Source organism: Coturnix japonica, chromosome 13 (genome assembly GCF_001577835.2).
Source record: "Coturnix japonica isolate 7356 chromosome 13, Coturnix japonica 2.1, whole genome shotgun sequence".
Lineage (NCBI taxonomy): Eukaryota > Metazoa > Chordata > Aves > Galliformes > Phasianidae > Coturnix > Coturnix japonica.
The window spans coordinates 10,365,286-10,383,593 of NC_029528.1; the positions used below are offsets into that span (position 1 = coordinate 10,365,286).

Below are 18,308 nucleotides of genomic sequence, written 5' to 3' on the forward strand. Positions count from 1 at the left end.
GGGCTCAGGTCCCCTCTCTGTGCATGCATCACTGAGGAAATACCTTTGTGCAGGGCTGGGAGGGCCGAGATTTGGGTGTCCCCGGGCGCCGGGCGCTCGCATCCCTCTGCACCTCACAGCTCAGAGGCGATGGAGAGAGGAGCAACTTCTTCAGCTGCAACGAGAAGTGTTGAGAGAGTGTGTCAGCATGGCAGCTCCACCAACGAGCACCACGCGGGGGGCTGTGCCCAGTGCTGAGCTCCCAATGCAGGGGAAAAAGACAGGGGGTCTCACACCTCCCAGTGTCCGCAGCCTCACACCCAGGAGCAGCACAGGGGCAGCAGAGATGTGGGGCAGGAGCAGGGGAATTTTCTTCCCAGGGCCATCCCTGTTCTGACCACATGGGAGCTGTTGTGCTCCATGCCACACTCCATCAACTCTGTCCTTTGGTGACAGAGTCCATATTTACATGGTGATTGATCTGGGTCAGTCTTGGGTACTCCCCAAGGCTCGTTCTGCTGTAACATCCAGAACGAGGCCCCTGCTCATCACTGAGCTCGCAAAGCACTGTGCAGATATAACCTCATGTGTCAGGCTGAGGCTCTCCCCCAGTGCAATTCCTACAGAGACTCCACTGCAATCCCAGGGGTGGTCAGAGTGGGGTTCTCCTGAGGTCACACACAGCTCTGACAGCCAGGTTAGCAAAACACTTCTGCTCAAAAACCCTTTTTTGTTCAGGAAAAAAAACATTGCACCCAGCATTTTGTGCTGCGCCCAAAGGCAACAGCAGCTCAGCACAAGGAGATCATGTGGGCTCTGTAGGACTGCACAGGGGCACAGATCTGGAGTGCCCTGAGTCAGGCACTGGGATTTTTGGGGTGATAAGAATGGGGGTGCCCAGGTCAGGACATCAGCCGGGGCTTTGGGTGTGCAGCTCCTGTTGGTGGAAGCAATCAGCACCTTCTCCCTCCCCCTGCAACGTATACATCCTATATATACACATACATATTGTGTGTGATATATACACCCACCTGCGCGCGGGGCTGTGGGAGGTGGAAATGCACGCTCTCACCACTGGATGTCACTCCTCCCCACCAGAGAGCAGGGCTGGGGGGGACCCCGAGCAGGGCTGGGGCCTGGGGGGGGCATGAGCCCTGGGAGGGAGCAGGACAAGTGCCTCCATCCCAGCGGACTTCCCGAGAATGGCAGAGGTTTGCAGCGAATGCTGCAGCGGGCCGGGAAATGAGGAGTAGGGAAATGCATTGACCAGGACAGATGCTCTGCTTCCAGGCCATAGGGACTGAGGCCACACAGCCCTGGAGAGCTGTGGAGGAGGCATGGGGGGGTTACACCCACCCACTGCAAGCTGAGCGCAGTGCTCGTGCTCAGGCTAAGTCCCCTCTGTCCCTCGTTAGAGAGCAGTGGGAGCTTTGTCCTGGGGACACAGGGTGGGCCTCGGGGCTGTGATGCTCTAGAGGGAGCCCCAGGCAGCCCCACAGCCTCGCCTGGCATTAACAGGGGCTGTGGGTCTTGCCATGCCACCACCCACCTCGTGACACCCCCTGTGGGTGGCACCCACCCCCACCCCCTTAAATAGATACTGGAACACACAGAGAAGCACCCAGCTTGTTCCCGTGAGGATGGCGATGGAGGTGACAGCAATGATGCAGAACATGTATACGTATACAATACAAGTATATGCTTTGGCATTGACGGTTAAAGAGAGTTTTAAGCCTAGAATGAAAAAATTCAGACCTTTGCTTCCTATCATACCCATGCAGCCGGCTTATCAGGGGCTCATCCAAATCCACCTTAAACAGTAGGAAGTGGGTTCTTACTAGAGACAGCTCATCAACCTCGGGGGCCGGGGGCGGCACCCCCGTGACCGGGGCGGTGGGTTTGGGGGAGGGGGCAGGCGAGGTGTAGGCATGGTTGAGCGTGTCCCCCTCTTCCATAGATCGGAAGGCAGCCAGGCCCACGTCATCTCCCTGTATATCATCCAGTGTCTCGGTGAGGGCCGCCAGCAGCGCTTCATTCTCGCTGTCTATTATCTGAAAGGAGCAGGGAGAGGGATTCAGGCACCTTTCGGTCCTCCTCCGTAATATCCTTAACATAAACCATACTCAACAAGAAGCAAACATAAAATTAAAATGGGAGCAAAGTCAGGCTCACGAGGAGGACTGCTGTCTGCACGCAGCCTCCCTTGCTCCTCTCTTCTTCTTTGAAAACTAAATATCTTCTGTTCCATGCCCTAACCTTTCTTGCAGTTACTAGATCAGGCTCCAGGGAAAGGCAGCAGGATGCTCCATTTTTGGCTCCGTTTCTTTTCCTCCTGTTATTGGCACAAGACTGCAGCGCACACGAGTTCAATGGGATGCATTTCATCATGCTCCGCTGTGCCTCACAGGCCTGCCTTTTACATTTCTTTTCTGTTTATCTTTTCCCCAGGAAGTTCAGCGGAAAATATGCATCTCGTGATGAAGGTCCGTCAGCAGGACTGGACCACTTTCAAGCACAGCATCAGCACAGCACCAAAGCCAGAGGGCTGTTATTACGGCCAGGTTGGAAAATATTGGGACTTTGTTGTTGTTGTTGTTCTTTTTCTTTAAGACCAAATCCTCCTCCTTTCCCAAAAGTGACCCTCTGTAAGTGACCCAGCCAAGCTGGCCTCCATGTCAATGGCCTGGGGATGCTCAGGAGGGCATGGCAGCCCTGAGAGGATGGACACATCCAGGCCACAGCATGAGAGAATAAAGAGTTTAGGGAAAGATGGCTTCGGCACCTCCTCATTAGCCTTCCTCTGCCTGCTCCATTTACAGACAGCGTGCAAATTAATGAGAGCACTAATCAGCTGGGGAGGGGATATTAATAGCAGTCCCACCGCACCATCCCTCCCTTCTCCACACACCCTGTGCTCCCCATGCCTCTGCCTTTGGGTCCCTGGTGCCTGGCTCACTCAATGCTACACAAATGGTACTGTCTCCAGTACATAGAGGGATGTGTCCCTGTGTCCCCATGTTCCCTGGGTACCTGGAAAAGCTCAGAGTCGTCGGTGCTGTACTGGCTGGACTCAGTCTCGGAGTGCTCTGCGCACCATTGCAGCTCGCCAAAGCAGCCGGCTGAGTCGAAGTCGCTGGCATCCAGCTGGGACAAATCAATCTCGGGGAAGTCGGAGTAGAGGTGCTCCTCATCAGACACCTCATACTGGGGAGAGAGGAGAGCGGCAGTGAGCATTCAGCTGCAATGCATGGGGTTTTGTTGGGGTACCCACACGCATCACCTCTTCTCAAGCACATTCCTTAGACTCCAACAGTGGCATTCTGGAATAAAATGGAAAGTCTGGGCATGTATCGAGCCCACATGGGCAGAGCCTGGGGTATGGCAGCCGGCAGCATGGCCTGTATTGCCTTTGATGATGCATGGCCAGCACTCAGGGCTCATCCTGCTGCCCCAGCAATAGAGAGAGGTGAGAGTCATGGGCACACAAACATACAACACACATGGCAAGGCTCTGCAGGATGACTTGGCACCACTTACCCTGTCCCCATTCCTGCTATGTGGCAGCACAGTGCTCCTTGGGGAGCTGCACACCCCAAGGCACTGCAATGAGGGCCCGTCAGGCTCCTTGCACAGACAAGAAGGGAAAAACGGCACAGAGATCATCACCATCCATGTGCATGTGGGGCAACTGCAGCTCTAGGAACCAAGCTAAAAATATTCACTGAATCACTGAACGGAGCTGAGACCTGCCCTGCTCCCACCTGGCTCCTCACTGCCTGCATGGAGCTGCACCCACCTGCCCTGCTCCCCCTGTGCATCTCCAGCAAAACACGGGGTTCCAGCACAAGGTGAAAGGTCCGCGTGCATCGCCCCAGCATTGGCTGCCCAGGGGGAGTTTTCGGGTGATGTGGGAAGCAAGTTTGTTTACACAGCAAATGGATTTCAAAGCAGGCAAACATCTGAGCACGTGAGAGAGGCAGAAAAACACAGTGGCCTCCACTTGCGCAGTGCTGACGGGCTCTGCTCCGCCAGGCAGTGGGGGGACAGGGATCTCAAACTGAGCTGCAGGAAGGGCAAAGGCAGCGCTTCTGTATTTCTCATCTTCTGCAACAACTCCAGCTCCCCCTTCTCCCTAAATCTTCCCATGGGAACACAGGCAAAAGGCTTTATTTTTAGAAAAGCCATACACACACATATATACGTGTGTGTATGTTCAATTAAAAATAGCAAAGCAGACAAATTCTCCTGCTCCTTTTGATATGCCACAAGGGAAAAGTTCTTGGTGCTGAGATCACAAGGAGCAGCTGACACCAGTGCTCGGGACGTCTTTTGATCAACTCCGCAGATGTGACACGTCCCCGTTGGCAACAGGGTTGGGTAAAAATAAACTCCTGCAATCCAATGCTGTGGAGCTGCCCCAGCCGGGCACCCGGAGACGGGCATTTGGTGCCCCGCACCGCTGTGACCCCAGACAGCATCCGCAATGGATGCTCCTGGACTCCCAGCTCGCATATGGGTAAGCAGTGCCCCAAAGCCCCACACCCTTGTGCCAGGCCGCTTGCCAGGCTTTCAGCAGGAAGGATCTTTTCAGGTCAGGAGCACAAGTGGGGATGGAGAGCGTGAACTGGTGCTGGTGTGGTACAAGTGTGGTACTGGTGTGGGGCTGCTGTGGGCATGGGACCTCATCTGTTCCAGCTTTCCCTTTTCCCATCCTTTTCACTTCCTGCTGCCTTGGGAGAGGAGTGAACTTTTGTTCTAATTTTACTCGGGAGTTTGTAGGAAGATCAGCCATGGGTTCTTGGTGTGCAGCCAGCAAACACCCATGGAGAAATGCTCGAAAATTCGGAGGCATCCTCCAGACCGGACACCTGGCCTGTGCACGCTGCTGCATGGCTGCAGCCAGAGCTGCAGGGAACTCTGCCATGTCCAACCCATCCTGCAGCAGAAACAGCTCCAGGGTGTCCCCATGCCACAGCCCTATGTCCTCTGGGGACACAGAGCCAGAGCCTCAATAGTGGGAGCAGAGCCCACCTGGGAGATGTGCAGAGACCCACACAGTGGGGCTTTGTGCTCACTTTGTGGGTTTGTGCAGAGCTGGCCATGCTCAGTAGCCCTGTGCTGTGCTGTGGAGATACTTTGGCTCCAGGTACTCTCTACTCCTTGTCCCCAGCATCCCTGTGTACCATGGCTGAGCCAGGAGCAGCGATAGCATGAGGGACAGGCTGCCAGGGACGTCCAGAGGTGACCGTGATGACGGCTGTTTGCTGGGGCCCTGCTCTGCCCAGGCCTTTCCTAAGAAAACACAGTGCAGCCTCTTTGAAGCAATGAACCCTCCCAGCCTGTTCTGTGCCTTTGCTGGGAGAAACTGCCTGAGCAGCATCACCTAGCAGCTGATTTGCAGCTTTTCCTCCCGCTTTGGAGCAGCACTAACTTCAATGCAGGTGTTTGTGAGGTTTCATCTGCTAAGAAAGGAGCCCGGCTCTATTTCAAATATTGGATTAACAAGATGGAAAATGTTTTTTTTTCTCTTTCGATGTGAACTCGGTCTCCTCAGGCTGAACCAGCTGGTGGTGAGTGTGGTCGTGACCGGCCTGGGGGCTCCCAGAGAGCAATGGGATCTTCCATGCATGGCACCAGCAAGCTTGCGCCTGCAGCTCAGGGACAGCACTGAGGCAGCACTGGCCCTTATCTTGCAGCCTCCTGCCTGCAGGCCCTTGAAGTCATGGCCAAGTGCTCTGCAGCACAGCTCTGGGCACAGCGGGCACGCCATGCTTGTGCTCAGCGGTGCTGCACGAGCGCAAGGCTCTGAAGTCTGCCGGCGCGGATGGGGCACGGCAGCCTCTCCATGGCTTAATCCCAGTTAAGCTGGAAGGGCAGATCTGCACCGCCACTTGCACACATGTCCCCAGGACGCTGTGCAATCGGCTTGTCACTCACACGCCACTTTGCTGCTCCCTGTGTCTAATGAACAAAAAAAGGAAGGAAAGAGGGGGCTTCCCAGGAAGGGCAAAGGAAGGGGCCAGATCTGTGCCCTCACTGGGAGCGAGGCTGTGACTCACTGCTGCTCCATCCCCACCACTAAGTGTCTGCTCCAGGCATTAAGGGATAAACACACATCCACACACACATGGGAGACAGAGCTCCAAATTAGCCCGTGGCATCCTGGCTGCAAGGCGAGAAAATCCAGAGCCCCACGGGCGGCTGCCACTACAGCCCTCCTGCAGGTGGGAATGCTGCACCCCGAGCTCTGGAAAGGAAAGAAACACCTTGGGCAGGAGTTTGGAGAGAGCCACCCGCGCTTATTAGGGAAACCCGTAATTACAGACTGCTTGAAATGCGGATTATGGCTGTGCAGGCGGCTGACACTGAGATTGTTCCAGCCAGGGCAAGGTAGCGAGGGGGCAGCAACACTACCATCTTGGTGCCCCATGAGGACAGACCATACCCCATGTGCCCCTGCAGCCAGCACCTGCCCGTCCCAGAGCTGTCACCACAGGGCTGTGCCGGCTCCTGCCTCACTCCCTGATAAGAGCATGGCAAGGGGCGGCTGCCCCCAGTGCCAGGAGGGGGGCACGGGCTGGTGGAGGAGAGAGCTATAAATAAGAGTAAATATAGCGAGAGGCACCTGGCCAGCACTGTGAAGGTCACCGAAGCGCGTGCCGCAGATAAGCAGCCCCCCTCCCCACTGGCATTTGACAAAATGTCACCGAAGGAGCGGTGCAGTGTCAGGTTGTGTCGCTGCCTGCTCCCCCCTGTTATTTATAGCCCCCATAGCGCTGGGGCCACTGCCACCCCTCCTGCAGAGCTGTGGGGCTGCAGCATTGGGGCCTGCCCTGCCGCAGTGCTGTTGTTTGGGGGAAGAGGGGCAGAGGGAGCTGCCAGCTGCCCGGCTCTGTGCAGGCATGGGGTTAGGGGAATTTGACCTCTGCACTCTCTTTTGTTTTCAGTTGGTACTGATTTGTTTTAATGATTCAGCCCAGCCAGAAGGAAAAACAGAGCTATCATTTAAACTCGGACAAAGCAAACATCAGGCTGGGCCTTCCTTCCTCAGAAACAGCCACTGTTTGCCTGCTCTGCTGCAGCATTGGGCAGCCCTGGCAGCAGTGCCAGCCTTGCACAACCCCCTGCACAGATCCCTGCTCCACTCACAGCACTCTGCACAGCTGCATGCACCATTGCATGCACAGCTCCATGCAGACAAGCAACTCAGCCAAGCAGTGCAGGCAGCACACGGAGCCGCTCAAGGTCTGAGGCACAGCCATAGCCGAAAGCACAATGAAAGTGTTCTCATTCACTGACTTTTGTCTTACATTAGAAGGGTATAATTAAGATCAACCACAAGATGCGAGTAATAGGAAATATTAAACATTAACTACAAACAATAAACATGAACTTGCCAGGATATCTTTGATACGGCGCAAAGATGGAATAAATTGCACTAAACTATCCTTGAGTCACAGCATGGACCCAGAATAAAGGAGCTTGAGATAGTGTGATAATGCCCTGAGTAAACAAAGGTGTACTGGAACACTTTAAACAAAGGTGTGCCGAGTTTAGGAAGAAGGGCAGCAGCACAGTGCCTGCATCGCAGGCTGTGGAGCTGCATTCTAATACTGCAACCACTGCTGTCTGCATGGGCTCCATGTTGCAGTCACACCGGGTACAGCTGTGGTTGCCTTGGTCTTGTCCCAGACAGTGCCCAGAGGGGCAGGGAGCAGCGGTGGCACTGGGGCAGGCAGGGAGCCCCTAATACAGGGGTCTCCCTCAGCACAGGCTGCGCTGTGGGATGGGGCCAGTGCCTGACTCAGTGGGGAGCTGACCATTAGCCAGTCTGCTGTCACCAGAATTCCCCACAGCCAGCTTTCAAAAGGACAGGATGAGCCGGCGATTATTTTCAGACCTTCCTCTTGCCACACTCTGGGTGCTGGCAGCCACATGACAGCTGTGGGCAGGGGCTGTGTGGGGTGGCTGTGGGGCAGCACACTATTGTCACCACACTTATCAATCTCCCCCAGCCACACCAGCTCCAGCCTGTGGCACTGGAACCCATCAGCCTCGCTCAGGCACCTGCAGGGGTGACATGCAGAAACACAGAGGCCTTTGGGGTGCACTGGGAAACAGCAGCACCCAGATGGGCACCCAGCAAACACCAAGAGCCACCAGGGCTGCTTCCCACAGGCGCTATCATCCCCAGGTCCCTGAGAAATGCAGCCCTTGAGACCACAAGCTTTCCATCCATTGCACATGAGTGTGTTCTCCCACTGTGGTACACTGGTGCAGTTGCCATCTTAATGCTGAGTATAGGGAAGGGCAGTGGAGGATGAACTGTGATCACTAAACATCCCCTCCTCCCATGGAGGCCCTGGCTTGGCACACAGCCCAGCCCTGCAGCTGGAGGGCTGTGATTTGGGGATTTGGGGCACATTCTGCTCCATGTCAGCAGAAATGTGGCTGTGAAGTGAGAGTTGAGGCTGAAGGCAGTTGAAATGCCAACCCCTTACACATGTAGCATGAGGAGAGAGTGGGGATAATGCGCGACTGCCGCCTGCAGGATCAGCTCACCCTTCCTCTGGTGGGGAGCACTCCCCAGCTGTTGTGCCAGGGGCAATGGGCAATGCTCCTGCCTCCAGGCTGGCACTGCAGCCTTCACACCCCTATGGGGACGTTGGCACCATGAGGAAGCAGTGCACTGACTTAGTGCTAATCAGGGTGAGGCGGGAGATGAGATGGAGAAGGTTCAACCCCGGGTTAAGAAGGCGCAAGGAGGATCTTTCCGCATTAGCCTGAGCTCTGAGCGGGACCAACCACACTGTGCCACTGCCACAGGCACGCTTAGTATGACACTGCCGTCAGGGCATTCAGCACCAAAACCAACCCAGGATGACCCACAGCAGAGCTTTATCTCCTGCTGGTCACCAGAATCCACCCTGGAGAAGGAGAGGAGGAGGGGAACAGCACCCTTCTCACCATCCTTGTCCTGTCTACAGGCTCCAATGTGCCTGCAACTTCCCAGCACGCTCACCTGCATGCTCTGCAAGCCCCGATTCTCACAGCCAAGATCCCCCTACCCTCTTTCCCTTTGCCCACCCACCCCCAGGGACACTAAGTGCTGTTTCCCCATGCATGGCATAGCAGGGGCCCAGGCAATGCTCTGTGCTCACCCTGCACCTTCTGCACTGTGAGGAGTGCCTCACTGTGCCCAGCTCCCATATGGAAAAACAAAGCTTTCGCAAGGTGTCCAAGGATGAAAACCACTGCGGAAAAGGCAAAACTACTCCCATGTCTCCACACCTCCCACCAGGCCTGCTCCTTCATGCCCAGGCCCATATCCCAGCGGGGGTGGCAGCACCAGCCATGCCCGGCCCTCCTGCCTGGCTCCAGCACCTCCTGCTGCAAGCAACACTGCCCATGCTGGCCCCTGCTTGCTGCCCTGCAGGATGCAGGGATATGTTGGAATAGCTGTGATGGTTATAGTGTGGAAAATGAGGCATGGAAAGGCAAAATGGGATCTGGTTGTTATAGGACTCATGTCCCATGACCGGCAGCTGTGAACGTGGCTCTGCAGGGTGATGGTCAACACTTCTGGGCTGGCTGTGAGCACATCGGCACCACCCAGCTGCACTTTCCCTGGAACAACAAGCTTCACATGGGGATTTCCCATAGCCACACCAACAAACACAATGTGTTGCTTTGCCCATGTCCGCACTGGAGCCGATGCCCTGGCAGCTGCAGGCAGGAATCCCACCCAGACAATGGGCTGCCTGGTATCTGGGTTGTGCCAGGGATAGCAGGGTGCTGGGACTGATGCCACTGGCCTGGCTCCTTCTGCAAAGAGGTGGACTCTACCTTCTCTCTCCTTAAAAGTGACTCATCCCAGAATGAAAGTGCTCTGAGATCTGCAGATAGAAAAATCCCTCTGAGGGCAAAATGCTCATTTAGGAGCTAATGAGAGCGATCACACACGAACACAAAGCTTCACACTCTTGAAAATTACCCCCTGCAAGGGACCACACCTTTCCCTTTCCCAAAACCCCAGCCCGAGAGGCACCGATGGGCGCGCAGGGAGCTGCACGCTTGGGTGGGACCTGGCAGCTCCCCACTGCAGCTGCTGGGGGCCGCTGGGGATGCTGCAGTGGCTGGGGTGGTCGGTGGGGCTGCTGGGGATTCTTGGGGCTGGTGAGGGCTGGTAGGAGCTTCTAGGGGCTGCTGAAAGCTGCACTCAGCCTCCTCCCTGCCTGCCATGGGTAAGTCCATCTCTCCTGGTCACAAAGCAGACCTGTCTCTGCCCCATGCCCCACTCCATGTCCTGTGACACTGCTTTTACCACCATGTCCACTCCTGAGCGCTCCCTTTCCCATTTCTGACCTCCCCAACCAACATCAGAGCTGAGCATCCCCTCCTGTGCATCTCTGTGGCAAGGCTTGCAGGGGTTAAGGTAATTGCTCCACATGCCACCTTCATAAACTCTGAATGGTCCCAGTGCCTGGCAGCTCTCCTCAGTCATGTGAGCAGCTCCAGTTACCCAACCCCACTGCCTCTATGCCTCACTTTTATCCTATCCATCTCCTGCCCAAAGGAGGCCATCCGTTCCCCTGCTGCCTCTGCTCTGGCTGCTGGGTGGCAGTGGGTCCAGCTGTCTCTGAGCACAGCCGCCTTTGTTTCCAATGTAAATGTGAGCACAACACTGCAGCTCCAGCCGGGCCCCTTGCACAGACCCTGCACACTCCATGCGTGAAGCCTCTAAACCTCTGCAATGCTAGAGGCAAGTGAAGGACCCCTGCACACTGCAGCCCCTCCAGGTGCCAGCACCCTGAACACAGCTCCCCACCATGGGTACCTGGGTGGAGTCACTCATCCCCAGCCCCAGCTGAGCTGTGCCCGCTTATGCAAACAGCAACGGAGCTGCTACAACTAGTTGGACTGCTGCCTCATGGTCAGGTGCCTTCCTCCTCCCTCTCCTCCTCCTCCCCAAAGGCCGCTGAGCCCCAGGAAGGCAGCTGCCTCCATCCCTGCTCCCAGGGGGCTCACAGTCCCTTGGGCACAGGCATGGGGCTCCCGGCCCCCAGCTCGGCATGCTCTTATCTCCCACGTGCTGCCAGGAGGCAGTGAGATGCAGCTGCGAAGCAGCGCTGTCAGCAAGTTTCACAGTCCTTGAGGTGTCCTCAAGTGTCCCAGTGCAGAGTGCACTACAGGCAACTGGAGGAAAGGTTGCCCATGTGCACCTGGCACTGGCATGGCACTGCCACAGCACTGGCATGTGCAGCTGGGAGCAAAGAGTTCAACAGGGGACAGGACCCAGTGTGGGTAGAACAACTGCTCCAAACAACCTCTGCAGCATTGCAAAATGGAGGAAAAATCCAGGACATGAGCACCATGCACCACTATGCAAATCTCATCCCACCCATCCCGGCACCAATCCCACACCACCAGGGATTGCAGCCGACCTGGAGCAGCCTGGCTCTGTACAGGGACCTTCCTGCTTTGCACAACACTCCCTGCATTTCAGGATTGCAGGAACTCCTCGTGAGTTTGCAATGCTTTGGCTGCAGCTGGGAAATTCTCTCTAATCCCCCAGTCACTCACACCAGCTCAAGGGAATTGTTTCCATGCAACAGAATCAGGCTTTTGCCAAAACCAAAGGGCCTCAAGCCAGTGCCCGTCCCAGGCTCCATGGGATGCTCTGCTCTGCTCCGCACATCCCTTGTGGTGCCAGGCTCCGGGGTGGTGCTGCCGATGCTCTGGTTGTTGGGATGCTCTGCCAGCTGCTGCTGCATGTCCTTGATGAGCTCTTCTGCAAAGGTAGCACCAAGCGGGGAGGAGCAGGGAAACCTGCCTGCGCTGAATAGTAAAATCTGCTGGCAACACTGTGATGCTTCTCCAGACACTGTGTCTAAATATAGACTGCTCATCTGTTACTGTGCCTGCTGCTGGATTTGGTGCGAGGAGCCAGGGTGCTGCATGAGGCTGCCCTGCCACGGCCACAGCTCGGCTGGTGCTGCAATGGGATGAAGGTGACAGTGGCACTGCCCCAGAGCTAGGTGCATGCCCCAGCACCCTCCTGAGCTCAGGTGCCCACGACACAGCCATGAAGGGCCACATAGGAGAAAGCGGGGCTGTGTGGGCAGTGGGATGGAAGTGCTGGTCCTGGCTGGGAGGGATGCATCGTGAACACAGGTTGGTCATTTGGCTGCTGGCCTTCCCCAATGTGCAGGACGCAGTGGGCAGCAGGTGCAGTGCTGCAGCAGGAGCCACAGTCACAGTGCGTTGTCTGAAGGAGCAGTGCTGAGCTCAGCACACGGCCTGCAGAGGGATGGGGCTGGCAAGACCCTGTGTGCTCCAGCTGTGCCGAGAAAACCCAGCTGGGGTACATACAGATCCAGCTCAGGAGCAATGCTGATGCCTGCGCTGGGTTTTAAAAATACCTCTGTGACTCAAAGTGCTCTGGAGAGCAGCAGCAATACCCAGGACACCAGCACAGGATGCTGATCCAGCCCCAGATAGCAGAGATCTGCACTGCCTGCAGCCAGAGATGGATCCAGCACAGCCAGGGATGCCAGCACTCTCTCTGGCTGCACTCACTGTCTGCCTGGGGCTATGGGTAAGCAGACATCCATGCCAAACATTCAGCTCACACCAGGCTTTGCTCCACTGTTGCACTTTCCTGAGGGAAGGAGTTGTGCCCCAAAATGTGTTGGGGATTTGCATCCTCCTTGACTCCTTGTCAAAATTTTCTTGAGGGATGCAGCTCACTGATGGAAATGGGATGCTGCTGGGTAGGGATGGACACTCAGGGAAGGAGGAAAAATGAGTTTAAAAAAAAGTTAGGAATACATTTCAAATGTGACCCATCTGGGTTGAGGCAGTGTCTGCTGTACACAGCAGCCTCCTCCTCTGCTCTTGGCGCTGAGTCCCATTGAGACGGGGCCAAGGAGGATGGGAACTCCAGGCATCCCGTGCTGCCGACCGGGTCACACTGGGACACCTGCTCCTGGGGCACCACTGCCAGCACCGCCGGCACGGCTGCATCCCCTACCTGGTGTCCAAAGAGCTGGCAGAGGGCACATGGCCAGAAGAAACAGCCCCACAGCCCCCGTCTCCCCGACTCCCTGGGGCAGCAGTGGTGGCAGAATGACCAGAGCACAGCCAAGAAGCTCAGGATGACTTTCCACGCATGGGGATGGGGGAACAGAAGGATGGTGAGTGCTGTCCCACAGCCTGTGCACCCAGCACACTCCTCCTCACCCCACAGTGCACATTCTGGGGTAAATCCAACCCTGCTGTATTAGTAGCAAAAGCAGTGTCTGAGCAACAGCTCACAGGACCAGAAAGCTGCTGGGCTCACCCAGTCCTCCCATCACACACCCTGTCATTGCATGCCTCCCATCCCGCACCTTTGTCCCTCCTTCAGCCCAGAGGTTGCTGGAGCAGGCTGGCATGTGGTGGGAACAACACCATCTACAGCAGGGTTAGAAACAGGACTGAGAAAAGGATCACTTGCTAATTACCCAAGCACTCCAGCCCAAGACCCCTGACATAGGCACTCACAGCCCAGGATGTCTCTACATGGGGACAGGAAGGACAAAGCACACAGCTCACACCAGAAGCTGATGAAGTCCTCAGGTTTCACCTGGGGACCCTGAAGCAGGGATACACTTTGGCTGTCTTTGCTCAGGCTTACAATGTTCTAATGAACTCACAGCACAGTTCATCTTGTGAGACTGCAGGAGAACCTGAAGCCATAAGATCCTCCCTGCGTGCCCCACCGGGCCGAGGGCACAGTCTAAGTGCTCCATTTCTCATCCAGACTTCACAGATGGCAAAAGTCCATCTTTTGGGGGAGAGTGGATGCTGGAAAGTGAGTCCAAATGAGAGGGAACAGCTTACAGGGCCAGGCGCACAAGGAAATGTTCCAGTGCCTTCCCAGACTTCTCCTCCTTCCCGTGCCCAAGGAACATCCTGAGCACAAGATTGCAGCAACCCAAGGAAGCCAAAAATGGGGCAGCATTGCTGGAGCAGCAAAGCGAGGGCCAAGTTGGGAGCTGCTGCCCTGCCCCAGCGCCTTTCCCCCACTCCCCCAAGCTCACGGGGCACAGACCCGCGTGCTGCCACTGGTATTTGGGTAGCAGGCCACCACGCGCTGATGACACAGAGCCAGAAGCAGCTGAAAAACACAGCCTTAAAATAAGAGCTGGCAGCAGGCAGACTCAGCTTGGCATCAGCTGAGACACGCTAGAGGCAGGAATGGGGACGCATCCGGTGGCTCCCTGAAAGAGAGTGGTGCAGGCAGCAGCACCTGGGTCCAGCTGTGCAGGGCTGTGCATTTCATCTCAATTCTCCGTCAGTGCATGGCTGTACCCTGGTCCCTGCACCATGCAGGAGCAGGTTTGCTGTGAAGGGCTCCAGAAGTTGCCTGCTGCCCCCACTGCTAGGGGCAAGGAAGGGAGTGCAGCTGCAGCACAGCCACATCCATCCATCCACCTGTCCATCAGCAGCACATGCTCCACGGCCACAAGCAAACACTGTGGGACACTTGGGGTCCCAGCGTGGCAGCTGCAAGCCTGTCCCCAGGCTGCCCCCTTCCTGCTGCCACCACCCCCTGGAGCAGCCCTGGCTTTGTGCACACATGCGATGCCTGCTCTGGGATCCCCTTCTGCACCATTGCCAGCAGTGCCTCGGTTTCCCCTCGCAGGCCTCAGAACAGGGCCCATGTCCCTGCAGGAAGATGCCACCAGTGCCTGCCAAGGGACTGCAGCTCCCACACGCTGCCATGCCCGACAGCAGGCTGGCATCCATCTTGGCTGCTGGCAGGGACCGAGCGCCGTCCTGGAGAAACCTCAGCAAACCTCACGCCCTGTGCTGCTGTGGGAAGCCCCTTGCCATGGCCATGGCCACGGGCACGGCCCCACGGGGTGCGCAGGGGGAGTGGCATGGGGCAGTCAGCACGGGGACAACCAAAGAAGGAAAGGAGCGGGACGGAGCAGGAGCTGCCGGCACATACTGTAAAAGGAGCGGGAATGGGGACTGCAAGGCTCCAGCTCGGCTGCTTTAAGATGGCTGTGAAGCTGAGAGGAGGAGGAGGATGTTAACCCTCCCAGCACTGTACTAGTGCTGGGGCATTGTGATAAGCAGCGGGTTGCCAACATCAGATGCAGAAGGGTGCCCACAGCACCCACAAACTGCACCTAGCTGTGCTGTCAGGCCCTGGGGGGTGCTGCTCTAAGGATGGATCACTGGGAGGAGAAGGAAGAAGAAGATGAGAAGGAGAAGAAAAGGGAGGCGGAGGCGGAGGCGGAGGAGGAGGAGGAGGCAGCACAAAGCGAGTGTCCACAGGATGAAATCACAGCAGTGCCCCCCATGGATCCAGGGTACTCAGCAGCAGCACTCCCCAGACAGTTGCTGCTCTGCCCCTTGTGCTGCCCCAGGAAAGCAGCCCCCAGTGCCCACACAAGGCTGTGGGGCACAAGTGGGGGCAACAGGGTTTGGTGGAGCTCAGCTGCACCCTTGGTGCCACCCACTGGGTGCTGCCATTGCGCTGGTGGGCAGCAGGACCACGTGGCTGCTCAGCTGCCCTCCTCATTAAAGACAGGCGTAACACCTTCCTGCTAATTTCTTTCCTTCACAAACATCAGCCTTGGCCCTCCCCGTGTTTTATTGTTGGATTCATCAAAGCTTCAAGAACCCAAGCGTGGTGATTGTAGGAACAGAGGTATCAAGCACTTAACTGCAACTTCCTTTCTTTGAAATGTTTATTGGCCATTGACGTCAACTAATTATTGAGAATTATTAATTAAGAAAGCATTTAAGAGCATTGCTTTTGTTGAGGTTTTGTCCTTACAATTAGTTTATCAGCCAAGAGAAAAAAACATCGGCCTTTCCAGTTGCTTGGAAAGCAAAGCTCCTATAATTAATTTCCTTTTCCTCAGCAAACATTTTGCTTTGACCCACCTTGGGGACATGCCTTTCCCCAGGTGTGCCAGCCCCGCCAGCTCGGCGCTCAGAGCCAAGGAACCCCAGGGAGGCTGCTGCATGGGAACACCGTGTCCACTCCACTTGGCAAGGGCAGCAACAAATGAGAAGCAGCTCTTTTCGGGAGAACACCCCAGGTTCCCCTGCTCCCACCAAAGGGTTGCTTCCTTATTTCATGCTCAGGCTGCTCCCACAGGGGACAAATCCTGCCCCAGAAGTGTCAGCCATTCCCCGACCCTCAGTGTCCCGCTCAGCAAGTGGGTCAGCTAAATATAAATGGAACAACCCAAGCAGCTTCAGCACCAGCACCTTCTCGCCTTGCATCATTGCCACCCTAGAAATGATGGCCCGGAGACAAAGCCTTGCTCAGCCTCCACTGTGGCAGACATGAAACGCTGTCATGTTGCCAGAGGCACCACTGAGACCAATCCTTATAGAAGTCACCCCAAGCTTCCAGGTTGGTCAGGGCAGATACCATGGGATGAAGGATCACATAGGACCAACATCCTTTGGACAGATGCTCCCAAGAGCCTGCAGCTGCAAACCATGTGCACACCCTGCACAAAACAGGCCCGCAGGAGGGAGATTTCCATTTATCAAAAGCAGCTGCCCAAGCTCCTGAGCACACACAGAGCAAGCTCAAACCCCATCATTAAGGTTTGGCAGTGCACTGCCAAGCCCGCGGCGCAGGCATGCCCATCCACAAAGAGCGCGTGGGTTTGGCTGGTAGGGCTGCATGAACAGCCTGAGTGTGATGCTGGAAGGCTGCAGCCTGCTTTCAGACCCTGTGGGCCCAGCTTGTTCCAGTTCTAAGGCAATGCTTTTCCTTGATGCAAGCTGCCCACCATCTCTCTCCTTCCTCCCCAGCTGGACACAGTAAAACCCAGTGCTAGGATCAGCTCCATGGCTGGGGCCAAGGGCTGCAATGACAAGAAGAGGTTGTGTCAAAGCGACCCACCACTCAGCTGGGAGGAGGCACTTTGCAGCCTCTGGCTGTCAGCAATTGAACATCTCCAGCCTCTACCCCAAGCCCAGAGGGTTGATTATTAGGGAAAAGCACTCAAAAGAGGCAGCTCATTAAAAGCAAGAATGGATTAGTCCAGGAACCAAGAAACTCTGGGACTGCGGAGTTCAAGAACAGGACAAAGCCGCCCTTCCCTTGCAGGCACTGTGCTATCCTGCCTCAAAGCATTGGGTTGAATGGCACAGCCCAGAGGACCATCAAAGCCCTGCATCCTCCCAGGGTCTGCGGGAGCCTGGAGGTGGATGAAGGCAGCAGCAGAGCTTGAAAGCAATGAGAACACGCCCTGAAATATGAGTGGAAAATGTCTGCTCCAGCCCAGACAGTCAAGCTGCGGCACTGCCTCCTCTGCTCACCATGCGTGGTCCCAGCACTGCTGCGGGCCCCCAGTGGAGATGCTCCAGGGAGGAAGCCTTTGGGCGACGTGGGAGGAAAGGCAAAGGCAAGCAGAGTTCACAGCTGGAGCCACCAGAGAGAAACGAACCCTGGAAAAGAATCCTGCTCCATTTCCCACTGCAGGGAGGGCTTTGCAGGCGGTCTCCCACGAACCACTGGGGAGCAGCTGCAGATGGTGGCAGGGTGAGCCCAGCCTGGGCCCTGCACTGCCCCGAGCCATGGGGCTCATGGTGAGGAGCTGGGGCTGTGCAATCACTGCTGTGAGTGGAGGTGGAACAGCACTGCTAAAGATAACTTCGTACAAAGGTGCTATTAATAGTGATACTATAGGGGTTTTTCTGGTTTTCTTCTTGCTTTCTGCACGGCTCTCCCCTGGGACTGATGGAACAGGCCCTGCCACAGCTCCAGGGAAGTGATGCTGCATGGCAGAGCCATGAAGCACAGCAGAGCCCCAGAGGCACACGGACAGGCAATGATGGCCAGCACCAGCAGCCAGCCCACCACCTGCCATGGCCGCAGGCCTGGGCCGGCTGCAACATCTCACACAGGAGCTGTGGGCCATGCTGCCGCTGCGCTGGTTTCCATGACAACTTCAGCACTCGGTGCAAGATGGAGATGACAGGATCAGCAGGGAAAGTAACTGAGCGGAGCTGGCATCCTCCATCTGCAGCACAGCCTCACCAGCACAACAGCCTCCGGGCATCTGGGTCCCCCTCATGCTGGCTGTGGTTGTCCCTGTGCCATCTCTCCCTCGCTGACAGCCAGCCCCATCCTGACCATGCACACAGCACCTGGCTGGTGCTGTACCCCAGAGCAGCTTTGTCACTTCTGGTGGCTGCAGGGACAACTCCAGCACAGCCCAGCCTGCACTACCTGGTACTGGAGCCTTCATGGGCAGCGTGCAGCCCTCCAGCTACAGGAGCTGCTGGAGCTGGATCCAGTTGCC

General features: G+C 56.4%; 1 protein-coding gene across 2 annotated transcripts in view; it reads right to left on the reverse strand.

Annotated features, from left to right (window-relative positions):
- The window catches only part of PPARGC1B (PPARG coactivator 1 beta), a 38,899-nt gene that overhangs the window by 11,289 nt on the left and 9,302 nt on the right, over positions 1 to 18,308 (reverse strand). For both annotated transcript variants that reach the window (XM_015876088.2, XM_015876087.2), the window contains exons 2-4: positions 3,010 to 3,183; positions 1,818 to 2,030; positions 44 to 154 (exon numbers count right to left, since the gene is read on the reverse strand). In XM_015876088.2, the coding sequence (XP_015731574.1) occupies positions 44 to 154; positions 1,818 to 2,030; positions 3,010 to 3,183 (498 nt within the window). The remainder of the gene's footprint in view (positions 1 to 43; positions 155 to 1,817; positions 2,031 to 3,009; positions 3,184 to 18,308) is intronic.